The sequence below is a fragment of the Phalacrocorax carbo genome, chromosome 4, assembly GCF_963921805.1.
Source record: "Phalacrocorax carbo chromosome 4, bPhaCar2.1, whole genome shotgun sequence".
Lineage (NCBI taxonomy): Eukaryota > Metazoa > Chordata > Aves > Suliformes > Phalacrocoracidae > Phalacrocorax > Phalacrocorax carbo.
In genome coordinates, this window is record NC_087516.1 from 3,579,318 (window position 1) to 3,600,138 (window position 20,821).

Sequence of the window (20,821 nt, forward strand, 5' to 3'; positions counted from 1 at the left end):
GTGGGGTGAAACAGCCGCCGGGGCGATTCCCCACACCCAGCACCCGGAGCAAGCAAAGCTCTGCTGTGCGGGTGTGCGGACAGCGGGGTACCCGCCCCGGCCCCACACCAGCCCCTTTTCCAGGCTCCCCCACCACAAAAGGGGGGTCCCAGCCCCACCGGGACATCCCCAGGGTGCCACAGGGCTGGGCAGGGAGGGGGTGCTCCCACGGCTGGGGTCTCCCAGGTGCAAATCCCGCACCCTGCAAACACACCCCGCTTCCAAAAAAAAACTGCCTTTATTTACATTTCAAGTCAAATCACATGCAAACTGTTGGGTTGGTTTTGTGTTTTTCTTTTTTCCTTAAGAATAGTGTGATTAGCAAAAAAGATGCATTATTAGAATTTTAAAATAGCAATTAAATATACAAAAATATAGCTTACAAAAAAAAAAAAAAGAAACCCAGAACAAAAAAACCCCGCAAACGTTTTAAAAAATATTCTGCTGCAGAATTTGTAGTGTACAAACACGTCTATGAGGCTCCACGCTCCATAAACAGCCTGGGGAGTCGCAGGGGATTTACGGGGTGGGAGGGGGGGGACAGACACACGGACACCACGCGGCGCTTCCCCAGCCCCGTGCCCCGTCCTGCGCCCTGGGGGGAGGCCGTGAAAGCCGCCGCTGTGTAATACTGACACCCCCTCCCCAAAAAACAAAGGGAATAACAGTTGCGAAGCTGGAGGGGGGCGCCAGGGGCTTTGCCCTGGTGCCTGAGCGCGCCCCGGGTGGGGGTCACGGGGAGGGGTTTGCCTGCCCCCCCCGCCCCCTACCCCACAGTTTCGAGGAGGAGGAGGAGGCCGATGGTTTTCGCTGGGCTGGTGCCCGTTGGTGGGCTCACGGCCCCGCTGAGGTAGCCCGTCGCGCCGAGGAGGGGGGCAGCCGCCCCTGGGGTGGGTGGGGGTAACCGAAGCCCACGCACCCCCTCCCCAGGCACCCAGCACCCTGCCAGCTCCCGGGGGGGTGCCGGTGGCTCCCCTGCCCAGGTGAGCCCTTTCGGAGGGGGGGGCGCCCAACCCCGGGGGGCCCAGGCCCCATTTTCCAGGTGCGGATTGCGAAGGTGACCCCAATAACCCGACGGCGGAGAGGGGACGGGGGCCGCCCCCCCCGTTTCGAGCATTGTTTTCGACGGCGGCGGGGCTGGGGAGCGTACTGGGGTGCGCAGGGGGACCTCGCGGCGTGGCGGGAGGCCGTCGGGCGGCTCGGTAGCTGCTCCGTCGTGCCCTGCGCTGCAGAAGGGCTGTGCTGGAGAAGGGTGCCTTGCAGAGCACCCAGCGTCCCCTCCTTGCCCCGGCAGAGGGAATCGAGCCCTGGCTCGAGCGCGACACCCCTCAGCCTGGCACGGCTCCGCGGAGACGGGTTTTGGGGGCGCGGGGCTCATCCGCTTGGGCCGTGCCACCCCCTAAAGTGCTCTGGGCTCCGCGCCCGGCTGCCCGCGTCCTCGCCCGTCCTGCCGTGCTGGTGCCGTAGTGCTTTGGTTGTCCCCACGTCCCCCCGTGGCGGCGGCGGGGTGCCCCCGCGGCGGCGGGGCGGTCCCCGGGGCGGCGGCGGAGGAGCTATACGATGTTCTCGGCGCCGGGGAGGGGGCCCTGCGGAGGGCCGGGGTCCTGCTTGCTGTGCAGCTGGGCCAGCTGCAGCACCGGCATGTTGCAGAGCGGGCACACCTTCCGCACCTCCAGCCACTTGATGAGGCACCTGCGGGGGGGGACGGACATGGACACAGAGGGATGGTTATGGGGGTGCGCCAAACCTCTCCCCCCCCCCCAAAATGAGTGGCCTCACACACCCCCCTGGGGTGGCAGCTGCCCCTACCCCTCGTGGCGGGCCACAGCCCGTGGCCACTTGCCAGGTGGGAGCTGTAGCCACCCTCCCTGGAGCGCCGCTGGGTTTTAATTCTCCACTGGGGTGCCCTTCCGTGGCTGTAGGGTATTTGTGTGTGGGGGGGGTGTATGCATGGAGTTTTGGGTAGGTGTATAATGTGTATATATTTATGACATAGAGATATGAAAATGTAAATGCATACACAAAAGTATATAATACACAAAAAGGTATATATTTATATATTTATAAATATATATATTTAAAATATATAAATATATATAAATATATAAAATGCATCTCTACATCATACATATGTGTGAAATATTGTAGACCTAAAATTCATCACATTTTATATTTTTATAAAATAGACACATCGATAAAATTTTTATATAGACGTTTTTCATAGAAACTTTAAGGTTGTAAATGACCTCTACGATCATCAAGTCCAACCGCCAAACCAACACTACCATGAGGGCGACCTCTTCAGCAAGGCCTGCTGTGACAGGACAACGGGTGATGGTTTGAAACTAAAGTAGGGCAGATTTAGACTGGATCTAAGGAAGATCTGTTTTATGATGAGGGTGGTGAAACCCTGGCCCAGGTTGCCCCGAGAGGTGGTCGATGCCCCATCCCTGGGAACACCCAAGGCCAGGCTGGACGGGGCTCTGAGCGACCTGATCTGGTTGGGGGTGTCCCTGCTCAGTGCAGGGGGTTGGGCTGGATGGGCTCTAAGGCTCCCTCCCAACCCAAACCATTCTGTGATTCTTAAACCATGTCCCCAGGTGCCACGGCTGCACGGTGTTTGAACCCCCCCAGGGACGGTGACTCCCCCACCTCTCTGGGCAGCCTGTGCCAGGGCCTGACCGCTCTGGCAGGGAAGGCATTTTCCCTCATCTCCAACCTAAACCTCCCCTGACGCAGCCTGAGGCCGTTCCCTCTCACCCTGTCACTGGTGACTTGGGAGCAGAGACCGACCCCCCCCTCACTCCAGCCCCTCTCAGGCAGCTGCAGAGAGCGAGAAGGGCTCCCCTCAGCCCCCTCTTCTCCAGGCTAAACCCCCCCAGCCCCCTCAGCCGCCCCCCAGCACACTTGTGCTCCAGACCCTGCCCCAGCCCCGCTGCCCTTCTCTGGACACGCTCCAGCCCCTCCCTGTCCCTCCCGCACAGGGGCTGCCAGACCCAGGGGGTCCCCAACAGCCCACCCAGGCCCACCCCGGGCACCCTGTGCTCAACCACACAGCCAAGAGCTGCGTCCAAACACCCCTTGGGCATCGACAGGCTTCAGGCCCTGCCCCGGGGAGCTTGTGCCAGACGTTCTCTCTGTGTGTTTTATAAATATGTGTAAATAATGTATGTGTAAATCTATTTACCCCTCACACATTCTGGAATGGATAAATTCTAAGTACAAAGTGAGGCGGCTTCGCCAGCTCACGACTGGGCCTTTGCTGCTCTAAACGCTCAAACCCGCTCGATGAGGGGCCTTTGCTGCAGTTCCCCTGGGCCCGGGGTGGGCAGGAGCCCCCAGCGAGGAGCGGAGCCCCTGCCCCGCGCCCCCCGCGCCCCCCCGCGCCGCCCGCACTCACTTTCGGTGGAAGGCATGTTTACAGGGACAGATCCCCAGCTCGTCCTTGGGCTTGAACTCCTCCAGGCAAACGGCGCAGATCTGAAAGTCGTTGAGAGAAAAGGGACTCAGCCGCTGGGAAGGGGGGGTTTTTTTGCACATGAAAACTACGGGGCCAGCTCTGAACTGGCCAAAACGCTCCCCTAAAAATAAAAACGCTCCCCCTAAGCAATGCCCTGGGCCAGTCTCCACTTCCCCCAGCGCTCACCCCCCTCGCCTTCAGTTGGGGGACAAAAAAGGGGCAATTTGGCTCCTGCCTGGGGCGGGGATGCACTGGGGCGGGGGGGGAGCACCACCGCCCCCCGTACCACAGGGAACGCAACCGCCTCTCGTGCTGCAAGCCCGCTCTGCTGACCGCAGACCTGCCTGTTTTCGCCCCCGCGCTGCAGCAGCAGCAATGTTTGGGAGGTTTCTGCATCCCAGAGGGGCCAAATCCCCCCTAAAGCCTTGCCCGCCCTCGGGCCCTCCCTTCCCCGGCAGAGGGGACCCCGAAGCCCCCGGCGCAGCAGCCACAGGGCTGGGATGTGTTTTGCCGTGCCGGGAGGATTGCGGGTGCAGGGGGACGGGTGCAGGCGGCTGCGGGGCCCTGGGGACCGAGCTGCACCCGCAAGGGTAGCGCTGGGAGGAGGAAGAGGCAAATGGCGCATCTGCCCCAGCGAGGGGAAGGCTGGCGGGTGTTTTCCCAGCCAAAGCCCCAGCCGGAATCTCCTCCCACAACAGCACCAGTTTTTCCTGGCCTGTTTTGGATATTCCCGGGGGTTTGGCATACTCAGGGCTGCTTCTCCCACCCCCAGCCTGGGAGTCCCCGGCAGCCGGACGAGGGCCAGCCCCGGGCAGCAGCCCTGGGGAGGAGGCAGGAGGCTGGAAGCGCTGCGGGGGCTCCCGGCTTTCCCGGGAAGCGGTGCCCATCAATCCCTCCCAGCCACCCGAAGCTTGTTGCACGGAGCGAGCAAAGGCTCGGCCGGCCCCCGGGGAGCACACCCGGCCCGAGCCCTGTGATGAGGGAAAAAAAGGGGAAAAGCAAACGCAGAAGAGGGGGCTGGAGGGCTCGGGGGGGACCTTCCCCTCCGCCTGGCTCCGGGCGAGCCCTGGCAGCCGCCCTGTGGCCTTGCAAAATCCGCCCCCTCCACGCTCCGCTTTCCAGAACCGCTTACTGTAAATACCAAAATCCAAATGCCCAAAAAGGGATATTTTGGAGGGAGACGGAGGAAATCCTTTCCAGCCTTTCCCGAATCGCAGGGAAGAGCTTGAGCTGCTCCACCCCCATCCCCACGCACCCCTTGTCCTCCCCGAAAGCGTTTGGGCTGGGAGAGCTGTGCAGAACCAGGCGCGGGGGTGACGGAGGAGGCGGCTGGAGGGTTATCGCTGCCCTTCCCACCTCCGGCACGCTCCCAAATCCCCCTCCCTGCGACGAGCTTCTCACCCCGGGAAGCGCTTTTGAGTCCGTGTGCTGGCGAAAAGCCCGCTACGAGTCAATGTAACGCGAGCGGCTCAGAAACGGGGGCCCCGAGCAGGGACGGCCTCCAGCCCTCGGCCGCCCTCCCGCCCCGGGGATTTAGTCCCCGGAGGGCGAGGAGGAAACATGGGACGGGCTCTCGTGGCCCCGCTCGGGGAGTTACAGGAAAAAATCGCGGCTTATAAACAAACGGAGCTGGTATTTAACCGAGGAGAGGACTCGGGTCCAGGATGCGGGTGGGTGTTTTTGTTGTCATTAAGGGAAATCAACCCGGCCCGCGTTTGAAGCAGGGTTTGAGCAGGTTCCTGCTCAACGTCAGCATGAAAAATGGTCTGTAAGTAGGGACCATGAACGTGAACTCGTGAACGCGGAGGGAGCCGGCGAGGAGCCACCGCTGCGCCTGCGCCGTCGCAATTCCCCCCGCAAAGCCGAAAAGCCAACCCACCCAGGCTTTGCCTTAGGGCTGCCGCGGGCTCTGCCCTCTTCCCGAACCCGAGAAGAAACCCCTGTATTTTTAGGGCTGGAAAAATGGGGTTTAATTCTTAATGCGCCCAAGCAGACGCCCCTTCGCCTGCCTCTTCCTGCCAGCTTCTCCTCTGCAGAGCCACAGACCAGGAGTGCGAGGGGCAGGGGCCGGGAGAGGGTGTTTATCTTTGATCTCAATTAAATCCCGGCAGAGTTTACTCTGCCTGAGGAAGGCGTTGATGCGCTGGGTATCATCAGGCTCTGGCAGTGGCGGCGAGGCCAAGCTGGGCTGGGTGGGACGGAACCGTCAAGGGACACTGTTTATACACAGCCTGGCCGGCATCCGCCTCCCCTTTTATCCACAGCTCCTTATGGCAGTGATAATAATAATAATGCAGTAAATAATAAAACTAACAGTGCGGTAAATAACAGGGAGAGGCGGAGCTGCCGTTAACCCTGGGACGAAGGAAGAGGCTGCTGAGCAAACCCGGCCGCGGGCAGCGACCCCGGCACACCTGCCTGGGCATCCTGCTTCTGCAGGAGTTTATAATTTGAGTTTTTGCACCTTCCTACTCGTGGCCAGCCTTTGCCTGTCCCTGCCATCCCCTCCCCAGCGTGAGGAAGAAGAGGGTGAGAGATTCTTTCCCACCACGCTACCGCCCCAGGGATGTACTCACCTCATGCAGGTTCAGCTCCTTCACCTTCTCCTTGAGAATAACCTGTAAGACAAAGCGCCGGGGTCAGGACACAGCTTTTGCAAGAGTGATCAACAAAAACCTCCGTAAATTGAGCTCCCAGTTAGCGCCCCAGCAGGACTGGGAAGCCCCAGTTCTCCCAGCACAGCCTTCACTTCATCGTCCCTGCGCAGGCCTCAGAGGCGCAGCTATAACTGTGAACAGGAGCACCAAATCTGGGAGGTCTCCTCCCAAATTTAAACCTCCCGGGCCCTGGTGCCGTGCGGGGAGCTCCCCCGTGGGCCTCCGCCGCTTTGTTTTCGCTCTGCCCAGGCTCAACACCTGGAGCGGGCAATAAACGCAGGCCAACCGCCTGTGATCAGATCGTTTCCGCCCGGTTTCCTGCTGGAATGACAGACGGGAGGCACAAAAACGAGCCAAGCCCTGGAGAAAAGCAAGACGTCGGCTGGTTGCTGGGGAAGCGACGGCATCGCTGCTCACCAGCGGGAAATGAGGCGAGGGTCTGGAGAGATCGCCCAGCCGAGGCGCCGCAGGGGCGGAGGTGAACCCGCCGCCCAGGGACCGCGGCCGAAGATGCGGAGACCTGCGGACCAACGGGTGAGGGACGCTCCTGCGGTGCCCAGCTGGGGCAAAACATTAAATCAACGGGGATGGACGTTCACCCGGGCATTACGACTTCTCTTCCAAGACCAAAAGCCTCCCAGGGTGAAGAACCGCACGAGGAAACCTGACGGAGCGACTACTCCAACGCGGATTCGGCGCTAAGCGGAAGGGAAGAAGGCGACGACTTACTGTGTGTCAGCTCACCTGTTTGTAGGCGTAAAGCTCTTTGTGCGCCTGGTGTCTGAGCCTGCAATCAGAACGGGGAGAAACGTGAAGACAAGGAAAAAAATCAGGATTTCTGTAATACAGCAAACATTTCCCTCCTTTCCAGATATAATATATTTAATTTTTCATTTCAGAAACAAGAATGGCCACGTGAACCGGCATGTTTAAGCGACAGCCAGCTTCCCCTGGCACCGGGGAGGCCACGTCTCCATCCAGAACCTCCTCCCCTTCTCTCTTGACCTCCCTGGTGTGCCATGCAGGCATCACCTGCACCGCTACGGCCAGCAAAGGCCGTTCAGTAGATCAGGAGCCGCCATAAATCCCCCCCCAGTTTCCAACCACTTCCACTGCCAACAACTCCTAGACCGGCCGCAGCACGTTTTCCCGAGTGATGGGTGCTCCGTCCCGAGGAAAGCCCCGCTCCCGCTGGAGGGGGACGGGGGAGGAGACCTCCCCACTCAGGGTCTCCCACCGAAGCCCCCATCGCACTGCTTGGGCGATGCTGGCTTCCTCCAGCACAGCTTCGTTTTCCATTACGACCTCGACCGTGCTGCCTCTGCCCCCCGAACTCTCCAGAAGAGGCGTTCAACGAGAGCTCACCCGCCGGCCGAGCACGCGGAGGGCAGCGTTTGTCCGGAGACAGCACCCGAGCAGAAGGCTCTGGGAGAGGCGCAAGGGGATCCGTCCGCCTCTCGCCTCCCATCACAGGGGCGGTTAATAACCAGGGAGGACGAGCTGCCAGAGCCTGCAGGAGAGCGAGGGGTCTGGGGGTTGTTGGGGAGCTGGCGGGGCTGCGCTGGGTTCAGGCACGGGGTGACCCCGGTGCTCCCGGCCTCAGGGATGGAGCCGGGGAGCAAAAGCGGGATGATAAGCTGTTTCGCTCAACACGACACCCTTCAAAGTGCTGCGCTCAGCACAATTCTGGGGTTTTGTGTGGGTTTCTTTCCCCCAACAGCATCCATTCCTGGGGCATCCACAGGAGGGAGATCCACACATGGACAGTGGGATCGAGGGCACCCTCAGCAGGTTTGCAGGTGACACCAAGCTGAGTGGGGCAGCTGACACACCAGAAGGGCGGGATGTCATCCAGAGACACCTGGACAAGCTGCAGAGGTGGGCCTGGGAGAGCCTCATGAGGTTCAACAAGGCCAAGTGCAAGGTCCTGCACATGGGTCGGGGCAGCCCCCGGTATCAGAACAGGCTGGGGGGTGGGGGGACTGGGAGCAGCCCTGCGGAGAAGGACTTGGGGGTGCTGGGGGGTGAAGAGCTGGGCACGACCCGGCGATGTGCGCTCATAGCCCAGAAAGCCAACCGTGCCCTGGGCTGCATCCCCAGCAGCGCGGGCAGCAGGGCGAGGGAGGGGGTGCTGCCCCTCTGCCCCGCTCTGTGAGACCCCCCTGCAGCGCCGCCTCCAGCTCGGGGCTCCTCAGCACGGGAAGGACATGGGGCTGTTGGAGCGGGGCCAGAGGGGGCACAGAAATGCTCCGAGGGCTGGAGCCCCTCTGCTGCGAGGCCGGGCTGGGAGAGCTGGGGTGGTTCAGCCTGGGGAAGAGAAGGCTGCGGGGAGACCTTATTGGGGCCTTCCAGTGCTTAAAGGGGGACTCTAGGAAGGCTGGGGGCGACCTCTTTAGCAAGGTCTGTTGTGACAGGACAACGGGTGATGATGGTTTGAAATTAGAGGAGGGGAGATTTAGGCTGGATCTAAGGAAGAAATGTTTTATGAAGAGGGTGGTGAAACCCTGGCCCAGGTTGCCCCGAGAGGTGGTCGATGCCCCATCCCTGGGAACATCCAAGGCCAGGCTGGACGGGGCTCTGAGCGACCTGGTCTGGTTGAAGATGTCCCTGCTCTCTGCAGGGGGTTGGACTGGATGGGCTCTAAAGGTCCCTCCCAGCCCAAACCATGCCGTGCTTCTATGTAATTCCTGTAATTCCACTTCTAAAATATTCTGGGGACAATCTCAAGCCCCAGCTCTTTCACCCTCAGCTCTCAGAGGATTTCTGATCCCGCAAGGCTGCACCGGGTGAGTTATAAAAATAGGATGTAAAAATATATCCCTGTCCTTTTTGCTCGAAAACAACACACACACACACCCCTGAAATGTCATGGGCCTTAAAAGCCGAGGAATGTGTAAAAATGCAGCTTAATGCTGCAGAAAAAATTGCTTCTGAGCCCCAAATTTAGTGGCGAGCCATCCCTCCTCCTCTGATGGTGCTGCCTGGCAGGGAACCCGCCTGCTGAGCCTGGATAAAACTGCGGCAGGCAGGGAGGAGAGGGCTGGGGTCGCATCCCTCCACCAACGACCCCGGGCAGAGCCGCTGACAGGAGATGCACGAACAATAGAGAAAAGCAGGATGAAACCGGCCCGACCCGCAGGGATGGCGGCGGCTGCGAAACCGGTTATGAAACACAGATGGGGCAGAGCAAGACGCGCGGCTGGAGACCACATACAAAGGGAAAAACTCTCCCAGCACGGGGAGAAGGATGTTTTACAGAGTGCCGAGCGGCCGCCGAGGCTTTGGCCCCAACAAGCCGAAGCCAGCGGAGGGAAGGAGTCGCGCAGAACAAGCCCAGGCACCCGGCCCTGGGGAGAAGCAACGACCGCCAGGACATGGATCCCTGCAACCCGTGCTGCCGGGGGAGCGGGGGTGATCACCGGCACGGGTCGCTGCCGAGCTGTACGGGGAGACTTGGCCAAAAACCAGACCCCACCTCCCCGAAGGTCACAGGGAACAGAGTGAGCGCATCTGGTCCCAAAGTGTGTGAGCTCCGTCCGCTTCTCACAGAATCCCAGAGTGGCGGGGGCTGGAAGGGCCCTCTGGAGCTCATCCCGTCCCACCCCTGCTGGAGCAGGCACCCCCAGAGCAGGGGCACAGGGCCGCGTCCAGGCGGGGGGTGAATGTCTCCAGGGAAGGGACCCCACAGCCTCTCTGGGCAGCCTGTGCCCCTGCTCTGGCACCCGCACAGGGAAGGGGTTTGTCCTCCTGTTCAGGGGGAACTTCCCGTGTTCCAGCTTGTGCCCGTGGCCCCTTGGCCTGGCGTTGGGCACCGCTGAAAAGAGCCCGGCCCATCCTCCTGACACCCGCCCTTCAGGTATTTATAAGCATATATACACCCCTCAGCCTTCTCTTCTCCAGGCTGAACAGAGCCAGGTCTCTCAGCCTTTCCTCACAAGGGAGATGCTCCAGCCCCTGATCCCCTTGGCAGCTCTGCGCTGGCCTTGCTCCAGCAGTTCCCTGTCCTTCTTCAACTGGGGGGCCCAGAACTGGATGCAGCCCCCCAGATGTGGCCTCACTGGGGCAGAGCAGAGGGGCAGGAGAACCTCCCTCGCCCTGCTGCCCACACGCCTTTCCATGCACCCCAGGGCACCGCTGGCCCCCTTGGCCCCAAGGGCCTGGTGCTGGCTCAGGGTCCCCTCGCTGCCCCCCAGCACCCCCAGGGCCTCTCAGCAGAGCTGCTCCCCAGCAGGTCCCCCCCAGCCTGTGCTGGTGCGGGGGGTTGTTCCTCCCCAGGGGCAGGGCCCTGCACTGGCTCTGGTTGAATTCCCTGAGGTTCCCCTGGGCCCAGCTCTCCAGCCTGCCCAGCTCTCGCTGGGTGCCAGCACAGCCTCTGGTGCATCAGCCGCTCCTCCCAGCTTGGGATCGTCAGGGAACTTGCTGAGGGGACGCTCTGTCCCTTCGTCCAGGTCACTGATGAATATGTTGAACAGCACTGGACCCAGCACAGACCCCTGGGGAACACCACTAGTTTGCTCAGCTTTCCTGTCAAAGCCAGGATCCCAGGCCAGGCACAACCCAGCCAGACCCAGCGCAGACGTCGTTACGAGACCCCACGTCCCGGCAAGCGCCATTCCCCATCAGGCCCGGAGCTTCATCCATCTCTGGGCAAGAGCTGCGGCTCCGGAGGAATCCCCGGCAGACGGCTGAGGGACCACAGAGCACCTTAAAAGCCAGCACGTGGCTGGAGGCCGTGCGTGCGTGCACACTGTCAGCCGCCTCTGAGCAACCACCTCTTGCGGGTTTTGTGGTCTCTTCCCAAGGCCTCCGCGCCTCCCAAAGGAGAGGGGGCACCCCGCTTCCCCGGGTGACTCCAAATCCTCTGTGGCAATTGAATGACTACAGGAATAAAATGCAGAGGGAACAACTTTTTGCAGGTTTACCCTCCAAGATCTGCTTATTTAATGCTTTAGAGTGGAAGGAGTAGAGAGGTGCCAGCGCCGACTCCTTGCCCCATGGCCACATCGCCCTCCCCGGTGTGGCTGGGCTCCTCGGGCTCTCCAAACCCACAGCCACGTTCGGGTTCGAAGGCAGAAGGAAAGAGCCCTGTAAAAAAGGGCTTTTTTAAGGGCTATGCGCCCTGCGCCTCCCGCAGCCTTTGAGCCGCCCCAGCCCGGGCAGCGCCGAACCCCGCGCACCCGGCAGCAAAGCACGGGCACAGAGGATGCGGCGGCGCTTACCCGGGGCAAGCGTCGCCGTGCGAATGCTCGGGACGCACCGTGCCGCTCGGCTCGGCATCCTTCTCAACCGGGCTTTAGGGGACCGATGGCAGCGCCAGGTTGTTCCTTTCATTAATTTGGTGGAGATCAGACACAAACGGCTCCCAAAAAATTTCATTTCCTTTTTCTTCCCTTTCTTTTTTAATTTAGTTTTCCAAGCAGAGGCAGCAGGCGCCAGGGCGGAACTCATGCTTTCTACTGGCGGGGTTTGCAGCAGCAGGGGAGCTCGAGATCTGCCTGGGCTGCGCACAGAGATGATCTCTGCGTCGCTTTCAGCTGAAATTCCGATTGGACTCCGTTTTGAGCCAACCCGATTAAAACCGTCACTTCTTCCTCCCGCCGGAGCGGGCAGCGCGCTCTGTGCTGACACGGCTGCGAAGCACAGCCCACGTGCCCTCCTTCCCCGGCGCGTCCTTTAACGCCGTCGGCTCCACGATTTGAGGGGAAAATACACCAGATAGAGGCTTTTTCGTGTGCCGGAGGCCTCGCCAGCCGGGGATGCGGAGCAGGGCTGTGCAGGATGCTCTGACCCGGAGCAGGCGATGAGAACCAGGGCCCAGAGGATGGTGTCACGAGCTCCGCTCCTCATTTGCCAAATATTTGCAGATGTGTGAGTCACGAGAGAGGAGGGAGAGGGACAGGATGGGCTGCGTTGCCTCTGCACTGAAGCAGGGCACAGGGAAAGCCGCGAGCCCGTTACCTGCAAATAATCCCCATGGGTGTGAGCAGAGCCCCGACGGGTCCGTCCCCTCCGCCCCGGGTCGGTTCTGCAGCGCGATCCACGCTGCATCTGCTTGTTAAAATAACACCTCTCTTTTATGTGGCCCCCAGATGTAAATCTGTCTTAAAGCTTTCACTGCAGAAGGGGTCAGGAATGCACGGGGTGATCCAGGAGGCTTGAGCAGCTGGTTCAGGAAGGGGAAAAATTCAATTTAAATTCCATATCTTACTTTGTATAGCAAATCCTCCCGCCTCAGGGCTACGGGTATTTACACAAGCCAGGCACCAGCAACGCTTGGGCGTTAAACGGCACCGAAGGGGAGCAAACCCTTCCCAGAACAATCATTTCGGCTGCTCAGCACTTGCAGGTGTGCAGCCCTCGTCCCGCCGTCCATCCGTGCAAGGCTTTCCAAACCTCGCCAAAGCTCCAGCCAGTTCAAAGGAGGCGGATGCTCCTGGGGCGCATCGGCACAGCTGAACACCGTGGCACGGTGAAACCCTCCGAAACCAGGGCTGGAGGATTCTTGTTGGGCACCGTTTTGCCAATAGCAGAGCTGGGGGCAGCGGCTTGAAGAGCGATTTGCAGAGTCTCTGTAAAGTTCAGGGCTATAAAGGGACCATTAGCTGATCTAATCCAGCCTCCCATCTATCACAGGTCGTTAACTAGCACTTCGTTACTCCCCGGCAATGGGAGCCAAAACCCCTCTCCCAGAAAGGCCCTCTGTCTTGATTTAAAGACCCGAAGAGATGGAGGGCTTGCCACTTCCTTGGCTGGCTTGTTTCACGGGTTACTCACCCTCTCTCGTACAACACGCCTCCGACTTCTAAATTTAAAAAGATTTTCTGGCTTGATCTTCCAGACATTACTACTTGTTGTTTCTTCTTCGGGGCAGAACACACCCAGCAAGACCCGGTGCCCAGGAAAATACTCTGAAAGTCCAAACACCTCTTCATGTCGCAAGCGAGCCGTAGGGATTCACGCTCGAACCGGGCAAAACATGTTCTCGAGCCTTCTGAACGCCGTTTGTCTGCTTTTTTTTTGCATCCCCTCCCACTGGAGTCCCAGCTGACATGCGAACGCTGGCACAGATGCAACACCCCGGCACAGACCTCGTTACATCGAGCAGTGAGATACAAATCACCAGGTCGGGGACGACCTCTCGATCTGTTTCTGCCTTGTCTGCCAGGGCGGATGGATGCGCTGCACCTTCAAACACCCTTTTCTTGTGCATAATTGCAGGAAAAAGTGAAGATCTGGTGCCCAGGCAGCCCCAATCACCCCCGGATAACCCTGGGTTTGGGCTCACCTGCAAGTTCTATGAGGTTTTGCTTTGTACAGAGCTGAAAATAGGTGGAAATTATCAAATATTTAGGTGGTGACGCTGAAATCTTGCTTCCCTGCAAGATTTAGTCTACGAAAGGAGGACAAAACATTTTCAACACCCTCTGGATAGAAAAGCCAGCAGGACTGCCTGCTGTGAGCCAGCCAGGCGCAGCCTCCGTGGCGCAAGAAGAGACCAGGCGTCCGTCTTAGTGGGCTGGAGGGAGAGGATGAGACGGCTGTACGGCTAGTGGGGAGCTGGTGCCATCTCAAACGCCAGAAGGGAGGGAAAGGCGATGGAAAAGCTCTGGGCGCGCAGGATTCCGGCAGCCGCTGCCGGCACAGCGATGCCGTCTGCTCTGGGCTGCAGGGAGAGCCGCAGCCGGCCCCGCATCCCATATGAGGAGCGGCTGAGGTCCCTTGGGTTGCTCAGCCTGGAGCAGAGGAGGCCGAGGGCAGCCCTCATGGCGCTCGGCAGCTCCCTCCCAAGGGCAGGAGGAGGGGCAGGGCTGGTCTCTGCTCTCTGGTGACCAACGCCAGGGCCAGAGGGGATGGCAGGGAGATGTGCCAGGGGAGGGTTAGGCTGGGCATTAGGAGAAGGTCCTTCCCCCAGAGGGTGGTGGAGCCCTGGCACAGGCTCCCCAGGGAGGCATCACGGCACCAGCCTGGCGATGTTCCAGAAGCACTTGGCCAAGGCCCTCAGAGACACGGTGTGAATTTGGGGTGTCCTGTGGAGGGACAGGAGCTGGGCTCGATGGGCCTTGTGGGTCCCTTCCAGCTCAGGGCATTCTGTGATTCTGTGGTTCTCTTCAGCCAGATTCAGTCAGATTCAACTTGCCCCCGTTGCCGCCCTGATCCCTGGGCTCTATGGTTTTCCCCACTTGCCTCTTGCTCTCTCTCCGGCAGGAGGAGATCCCCCTCTCAATTCACAGTCCAACCCTCTTCCCCATTAGCCCATAAAATAATTAAAACAAGCCCCAAACTGGAACAACCTTTAACCCTCCCGTCCCGCTCCCACCGTTCAGATCAACAAATCAACTCTGCATCATTAATCTCTAAACTGCGCTGTTGAACGAGCAATTTGTGTACAATAACGAACGGAGCAGGTATTAAACATTTCTTAAGCGCTCAGTACACAAGTTACTCATTAAAGAGGAAAACGTGTTGAAACATTAAGCAGAGAGCAGGAACCATAAAGCATCCCCTTTCCAGTCTCTTTGAGAAGCCAACCAACCACGTTTTCATGCCTGTTTGAGCGTACGCGTAAATCTCTCTCCTGTTTCTAAAGATAACGCAACTGCCCCGCGGGACGGGCGGCTCCGCGACGCGTTGGGCAGGCGGCGTTCGGTGCTCACCGCGTTGGCCCTGGGTCTGGTGGCTCTATTTGGGATGACCGGTGGGTCTGACGCTACGTGGCCAAGGAAAATTCTTTGACATTGAGGGAAAATTAAACCATGAAGTGGTTCCGGGGCTCGCACCGGGCTGGCACGAGACGCATCGTGGAAGGACGAGGCGATGCCGTCCTTGATCGGGGCTCGGTCTGAACCGGGGCAGGTGTTGTTGAAAATTCCCTTACCTGATCAAGTAGCAACAGAAAAGCAAACTGAGGATGAAGACGAAGATGGCCGTGCCAAAAACCACGATGTATATGTTGAGAGGCAGGTTCTGGAACCCGATGTTCGGCATCCTGAAACTGTAATGCTGGAAGTCTGAGCTCATGGGTAGGCTGCGGAGACAGGGAGAAAACACAAGGAGGTGAGGCTCCTTCAGCAGCTCAGGACGCCCTTCGGCAGAGACCAAGGGCCCCTCCAAAGGCAGGCGGGGGAAGGAGAGGGCAGGCAGCAGGGCTGCCTCCTCATTCCTCGCCCCCCGGGGCGAATCCTTGCCCAAAGCCGAGCCCGCAGCTCAGCAGCCCTGAAAACAAAGCAGGGCTGGAATTTTTCTTCTCCCCCTGTGAGCTTTCCCTCCCAACTATTTTCCCCTCTTCCCTACACACATCGTCCTTCAAGTTAAACGCTGCATCGGACAGCGGGGATTTGCATCCGAGCAGCCCTGGCCGCAGCCAATATCCCCAAACCCTCATTAATTAGGCAAAAATATTGAAAGCAGCCAGAAAGCCTCGCAGCGAGGAAGGTTTTTCTTCCCTTCCCCTCCTGTGGTTTCTTTCCAAGATCAATTCCTCATTCCGCAGAAATCCCCCTTCCAAACGCACGCGCGTGACCCGGCGCGGGTTCAACACGCTCCCAGTGCATCCCGGGTGGGATGGAGAGGACGTGGGCACTCCCACGCCGTATGGCGGCACCACTGAGGAATTACAGGGGCTGTTAAAGAGGCTTGGTTTGGTTTTTTTCCACTCAAGATCCGGGTCAGGCGGTTTAAGGGTATTTTTGCAGGTTTCAGCTTCATTCCTCAGTATAACCCCTCGCTGCTTCCCCCCGGCAAAACCCCGGAGCAGCCGCGAGCGGCAGCAACGAGGAAGACGCAGCTATTTTGGCTGTCGACGTAGCACGTCTCGGACGCGTAACCAAAACCTCCCTCCCCTCGGAGGAATTAAACCGTGAGCAGCTGCCCACAGTAACACCTTCAGTGTATCGTCTCTCCCATGATTTTAGTTTTATCACACGGGCCGCTCGTATTTTACGACAACCCTAGCGGAGCGTTTTCCAGGAGTCAGGTGGCAAAACAGCCCGGTGTCTCTGTATCGCCATAAAACCCCCCTCGCTGCCGCAATGCCGCGTTGATACTCAAAACCCTTAACTGGAAAGTGCGTATTTATTATTGCTTCTTGTTATTGCTTTCTATCGCAATCGCTCTCCGAGCCGTTCACCCGTGAGTGATCAGAACCGTCTCCGGCCAGGCATAAAGTTCACCCACCCCCAGCTTAGAAAAGGAAGTTAAAACCCATGCCTTGTTTTCCTTTCTGCCCACGGGAGAGGGCTGGACCCGCGATTAAATTGCACAACAAGCAAGGAAAGTACCTGAAGCCTGCACTCCGTTTCCCAAATAAAATTACTGAGGGACAACAAACCCTTCCCCGGGAGCAGGGAGTTTTCAACGGCGCATTAATTGCATGGCTCCCAGTTTTTGCACGGGGTGAGAAGGCGTTGGGGAAACCGCGAGGCCCAAAGCCAAACGTGCCGGGGAGCAACGCTCCAAAAATCAAAGCATCCTCAGAACGCCCTGCTCCTTCTCCGAGCGGCATCCTCGCTCCTGCAGCTCCTTCACGCCCCTTTTCTGCTAAACCCGCTGGGTTTTCCTCCATCCCTCCGTTTTACGTGCATTGCTCAGATACACGTTGCCCATTCCCGAGCTGCTACGCAGGGAGCAGACTCACCTTCCGTCCCGGCTGCTTCGCCGGCTCTAGCCCCTCACCTGCACCCTCCTCGCGCCCCTCGCCTGCGGGAGCATCCCCGCCGGCACCGAGCACCCGCCCGAGAGCCTCCTCACTCCAGCTGCTTTCAGTTTCCTCGGCTCGCTGGAAGTTTCGAGGCGATTTCTGGTAAAGCCTGGATTTGATTAAAGCTTCCAGAGACCAACACGCATGTTCAGAAACTCTCCCGGCCAACGTGGAAGTGCTACAAGAGCCTGGGGAGCCGGCGCAGCCCCCGGCGAGCACTGGTGGGGATGGGATTTTATAGCACAGCAACCACCCGGCAGCTCACACCCCTCCACCGACACTTGCTCTGCTCAGCCGAGCTGTTTTGCTTTGCTAATAAATTTTTTAAAAAAAAAAAGTCAAAACCAGCCCCCAAACCTTTGTTCCCTGCTCCAGCGGAGTTAATGCGCAGCTCAGCGTTGCTATGTAGGGTCGGGTTTGGTTTTCATCTCTGCGCCGTTTGCTGGGTCAAAGGGATTTTAGACGGTTCAGGGGCTCTCCCCTTGGTCACAGTCACGCAACAGAGGATGTTCCGGCTGGAGGACGAGGTTCCAGCTGTCCCCGCTTGCCCTCGGGCTTGTGTTGAGAGTCACTGGCGTTGGCCAAGGCTCTGGCCAAGGTTGGCCGGCTTCAGCTCCTCAACCACCCAAGAGAAAATCAAACACTCTCCATCCAGGAAAGCTTCAGGTGATTTTTTGCAAGGACGGAGAGACCACTCTTGGAGAAGAGGCAACAAAACCGACCAGCACCCAGCTGCTATTTTTCTTCCCTTTACAACTCCTTTAACTCTCCTTACCAGAGCCGGGGGCTCCGGGTCAGCCCTGCCATCAGGAGATGCCGCAGCGGATGGAGCACAAAAGCAGAGGCGGTGGATAAGGAAGACCCAGGCTGGATTTAGGGCAGCGAATCTCATCGAGCCAGAAAAACTCCTTACGGTCACGTCCAGCCGAGCCGTGCAGCTCCTCTGCCAGTCCCCACGGCCTCGGCCGCAGCTACGAACCACCACAGCCCGCGGCAAACAAACAGTCAAGAGAAAGAGAGCTCCATCCCACCCATGGCATCCTCCTCTTCTTCCAACGGTACCGCTCACTCCTGTTTTGCCCCCAAAGAACGTCACCGACGCAGCCGTGACCTACCTGCCGGCCATACCGCAGGGTCTCAGCCCACCCGGCACATCCCTTCGCCCCCTGCGGCGCAAGCCCGGCGAGTCCTGCACCCGATTCATCCGACCCTGGTGTGAAACAGCCTCCTCCGCATCGGAGCTACCCCGGTCCTCCCTCCCTCCCGCTGCAACAGCCGAGGAGCGTTACGGCAAAAAGCCACGGAGGTTGGAGGGGAAAAATAAGTTAGCCTGCACAGGATCCAGGAAACTGTTAATTTTAAAAGACTTCACTGAAACCTGATGACTTTAAGCAGCCAAGCTTTGGGGTTGGGTTTTTAGTTTTTTAGGGGAGCTGGGGGAGGAACTGTATTTTAATCTGCTTCAGATTTGCGAGAGCTCAGCCAAAAGAAATAAAAAAGGAGCCATAAAGAAGGATGAAAAGTTTCTGGTGCAGAACAAAAGCCTCCCTGTTGCTCTCCCCACAGCCGAGGCGTTTTGGAGCAGGCAGATGTCCCTCCTGGGGCACCCACCACCCCCTGCAAGTCCCTGCAGCCCCTGGAACATGGCGCACGAGCTGCCCAGAGAAAGGGAAGGAGAGAAGGATCTCCTCAGGGCTGGGGAGGCTGGAGAGGCCGCGACCCTCTGCAGCGGGCGGTTATTGGAGGGGGAAGATGCTGACTTGCTCTTCTTCTGAGAAAAAATGAACCTGCTGTGATAGCAGAGACAAGGCGGCGGGGAATTGGGGCGGGCCCAGAGCCCCAGTCCCCGCGGCCTCCGCCTGCGACCGGGTCCGTCGGGTCTGCGTGTCCTCACGGAGTGTGAGATCCCAGGGAGACGATCGTGAAACATCCCGGGCTGGGAAGGGTGCAGCGGCTCAGGACAAAAGAATAAAGTTTGCTGAAGAAAGATAAAGCTGGGGGAAAAGCAGGAAGAGAAAGCCCTGAACCAGGAAATCCCTACAGGAGTCTCCAGGGCCAGCTGGAGCAAAATCATAAAGTAAATAGATATATAAGTCCGCATGCACATTTCTTTGTGATACATATTGGATACAAACCCACCTCCGACTAAAGCAAAGCAGAGAAAAATCTGACTTTCCCAGGCTGCGGCACGGCGGGAACTGGAGGGTATTTGTTTAACGATACAACAGCCTGCAAAAATAAAAAGGATCGGCGGCGTCCTCGCCCTGGGGCCGTTGGCAGGGACGCAGAGGGAGCCGGGACTGGAACGACCCGAGCTCTGCGCCTCCTCCGCCCTTACACCCTCCGCTGAAGCCGCCGTGTCTTCAGCGATTGCAAAAACAAGCTTTAATTAAAAGCCGGGTTCCGGTTAATGGCGTATGGAGGAGTCAGGGAGCGAAGTGTCCCAGGTGGGCATTAGCTGGCCGGCGTCGCAGCGCTTGGGTTACCAGTCGGGCTGTTAAAGGCAAACCTAAATGAGCCACCCAGCCAAATTAATCCCTGGTATAATCACAGCAAGCGCTTAATGCGCTTAATAAGCGGGGCCAACCTCTTACCCAGAGCTTTCATCAGGCGATCTCAAAGGCATTAATGAAGGAGGCAATTATCTTCTTACAGGCGGAGAAACTGAGGCAGGGAGCGAGGCTGGGGAGCCGAGGTCCCCGCGGCCGGGAGGTGGCACCGGGGCTGCCGCCGCTCCGCTTGACGTGACACCATGAGCATCGCTCACGGGCTGAAAGCCGCAGGATTTCTCCTTCCTGCTGCTTCGCCGCGCAGATCTGAACTCTGCGCTCCTTCTCCGGGTTTGACTGATCAAAAGGAGCTGCTCACGCTTTATTTTTCTTATTTTATTATTATTTATTTATAACACCGGTGCACAAAGGGGCCGCACGAGCGCTGTGCATCACACCTAAATAAATACAGGCCACATGCTGGGTGGAGGTGTGGTTTCTGCCTCTGCTGTTGTAAATAAAAAAGCCATTTTCAAAGGGATTTACCTCATGTTTTTGAGACAAACAACTTCCTCCGCAGGGATTCAAAGCAAACCCAGGCTGGCCTGAATCTTCTCGACCACTAACTGGGGGAACTGGCCGGAGCTGGTGGTCTGAGTGCCTGCAGACCCCGCCGGCTGAGCTGGCAAAGCCAACCCATCTCCAGGAAATATCAAGCGTTAAAAAACTCATCAAAGTGAGACACGCGCAGGTTCCTGTCGCCCGATCGAAACCGCGAATCTCGGGGAAAAGCAAACGCTCGGCCGTGGCCAAACTCCAAGCTGAAATATTTTAAATCGATGGGCAAGATTCCAAGCGGGCGCGAACGGCGTCTCGAGTTTCAAAGGCGTTATGCAAGTCCGCAACGTGTTTTATACAGGTTTAACCAAAACGGTTATTAACTCGGTTGAAAGTTAAACTGCGAGCAGCTGACGAGACCTTTCCGAAACACCCCCAGTTGTGTTGCCAAGCGGGGTATTCTTCCACGCAATGAATCCACAGCATAAAGCTTATTTAAGAGGTACACCTAACAGGATAATATTTTAAAATAAAGAGATTTTTCCAGGTGTTTAAAAAGCAGCAGCGTTAACTTGCAGGCAAAAAAACCCCCAAAACCCTGGTGAACCCCAAAAGAAAAGCGAAGCCCTGACCTCAAGCAGCTGGAAGGAATTTCCTTCAGCTCCACCTCTGGAGCCGGTCCAGCATGACGATCGGCTGCGCGGCGGTGGGAAAATCGCGAGCAGCTGCACAGCCAGCCCCGAAACCAGCATCGCTGGTGCTCAAGGGATGCCGAGGTGCCGCGCCACCTCCGCCGGGGACGGAGCTGGGGAGGGCCCAACACTGCCCCGGCTGGCAGCGATGCTCTTCGGTAGGATTGAGAGCAGGGACAGGAAAATCTCGGCACGCGGGGTGTTACTAGAGTTACGACGCAGCTACGGGG

The 20,821-nt window shown here is 58.5% G+C and overlaps 1 protein-coding gene across 10 annotated transcripts in view; it reads right to left on the reverse strand.

Annotated features, from left to right (window-relative positions):
* Window positions 1-258: 258 nt before the first annotated feature.
* RNF24 (ring finger protein 24) overlaps window positions 259-20,821 on the reverse strand; it is a 32,254-nt gene continuing 11,691 nt past the window's right edge. For 8 of the 10 annotated variants that reach the window (XM_064448872.1, XM_064448868.1, XM_064448869.1 and 5 more), the window contains 5 exons: window positions 15,032-15,181; window positions 6,901-6,943; window positions 6,076-6,117; window positions 3,440-3,519; window positions 259-1,731 (listed from right to left, as the gene is read on the reverse strand). In XM_064448872.1, the coding sequence (XP_064304942.1) occupies window positions 1,593-1,731; window positions 3,440-3,519; window positions 6,076-6,117; window positions 6,901-6,943; window positions 15,032-15,174 (447 nt within the window). In that variant the 5' untranslated portion in view covers window positions 15,175-15,181 and the 3' untranslated portion in view covers window positions 259-1,592. Of the gene's footprint in view, window positions 1,732-3,439; window positions 3,520-6,075; window positions 6,118-6,900; window positions 6,944-15,031; window positions 15,182-16,789; window positions 17,124-17,967; window positions 18,080-20,821 lie in introns of those variants that run through there. The other 2 variants (XM_064448867.1, XM_064448875.1) reach the window with 2 other exon arrangements.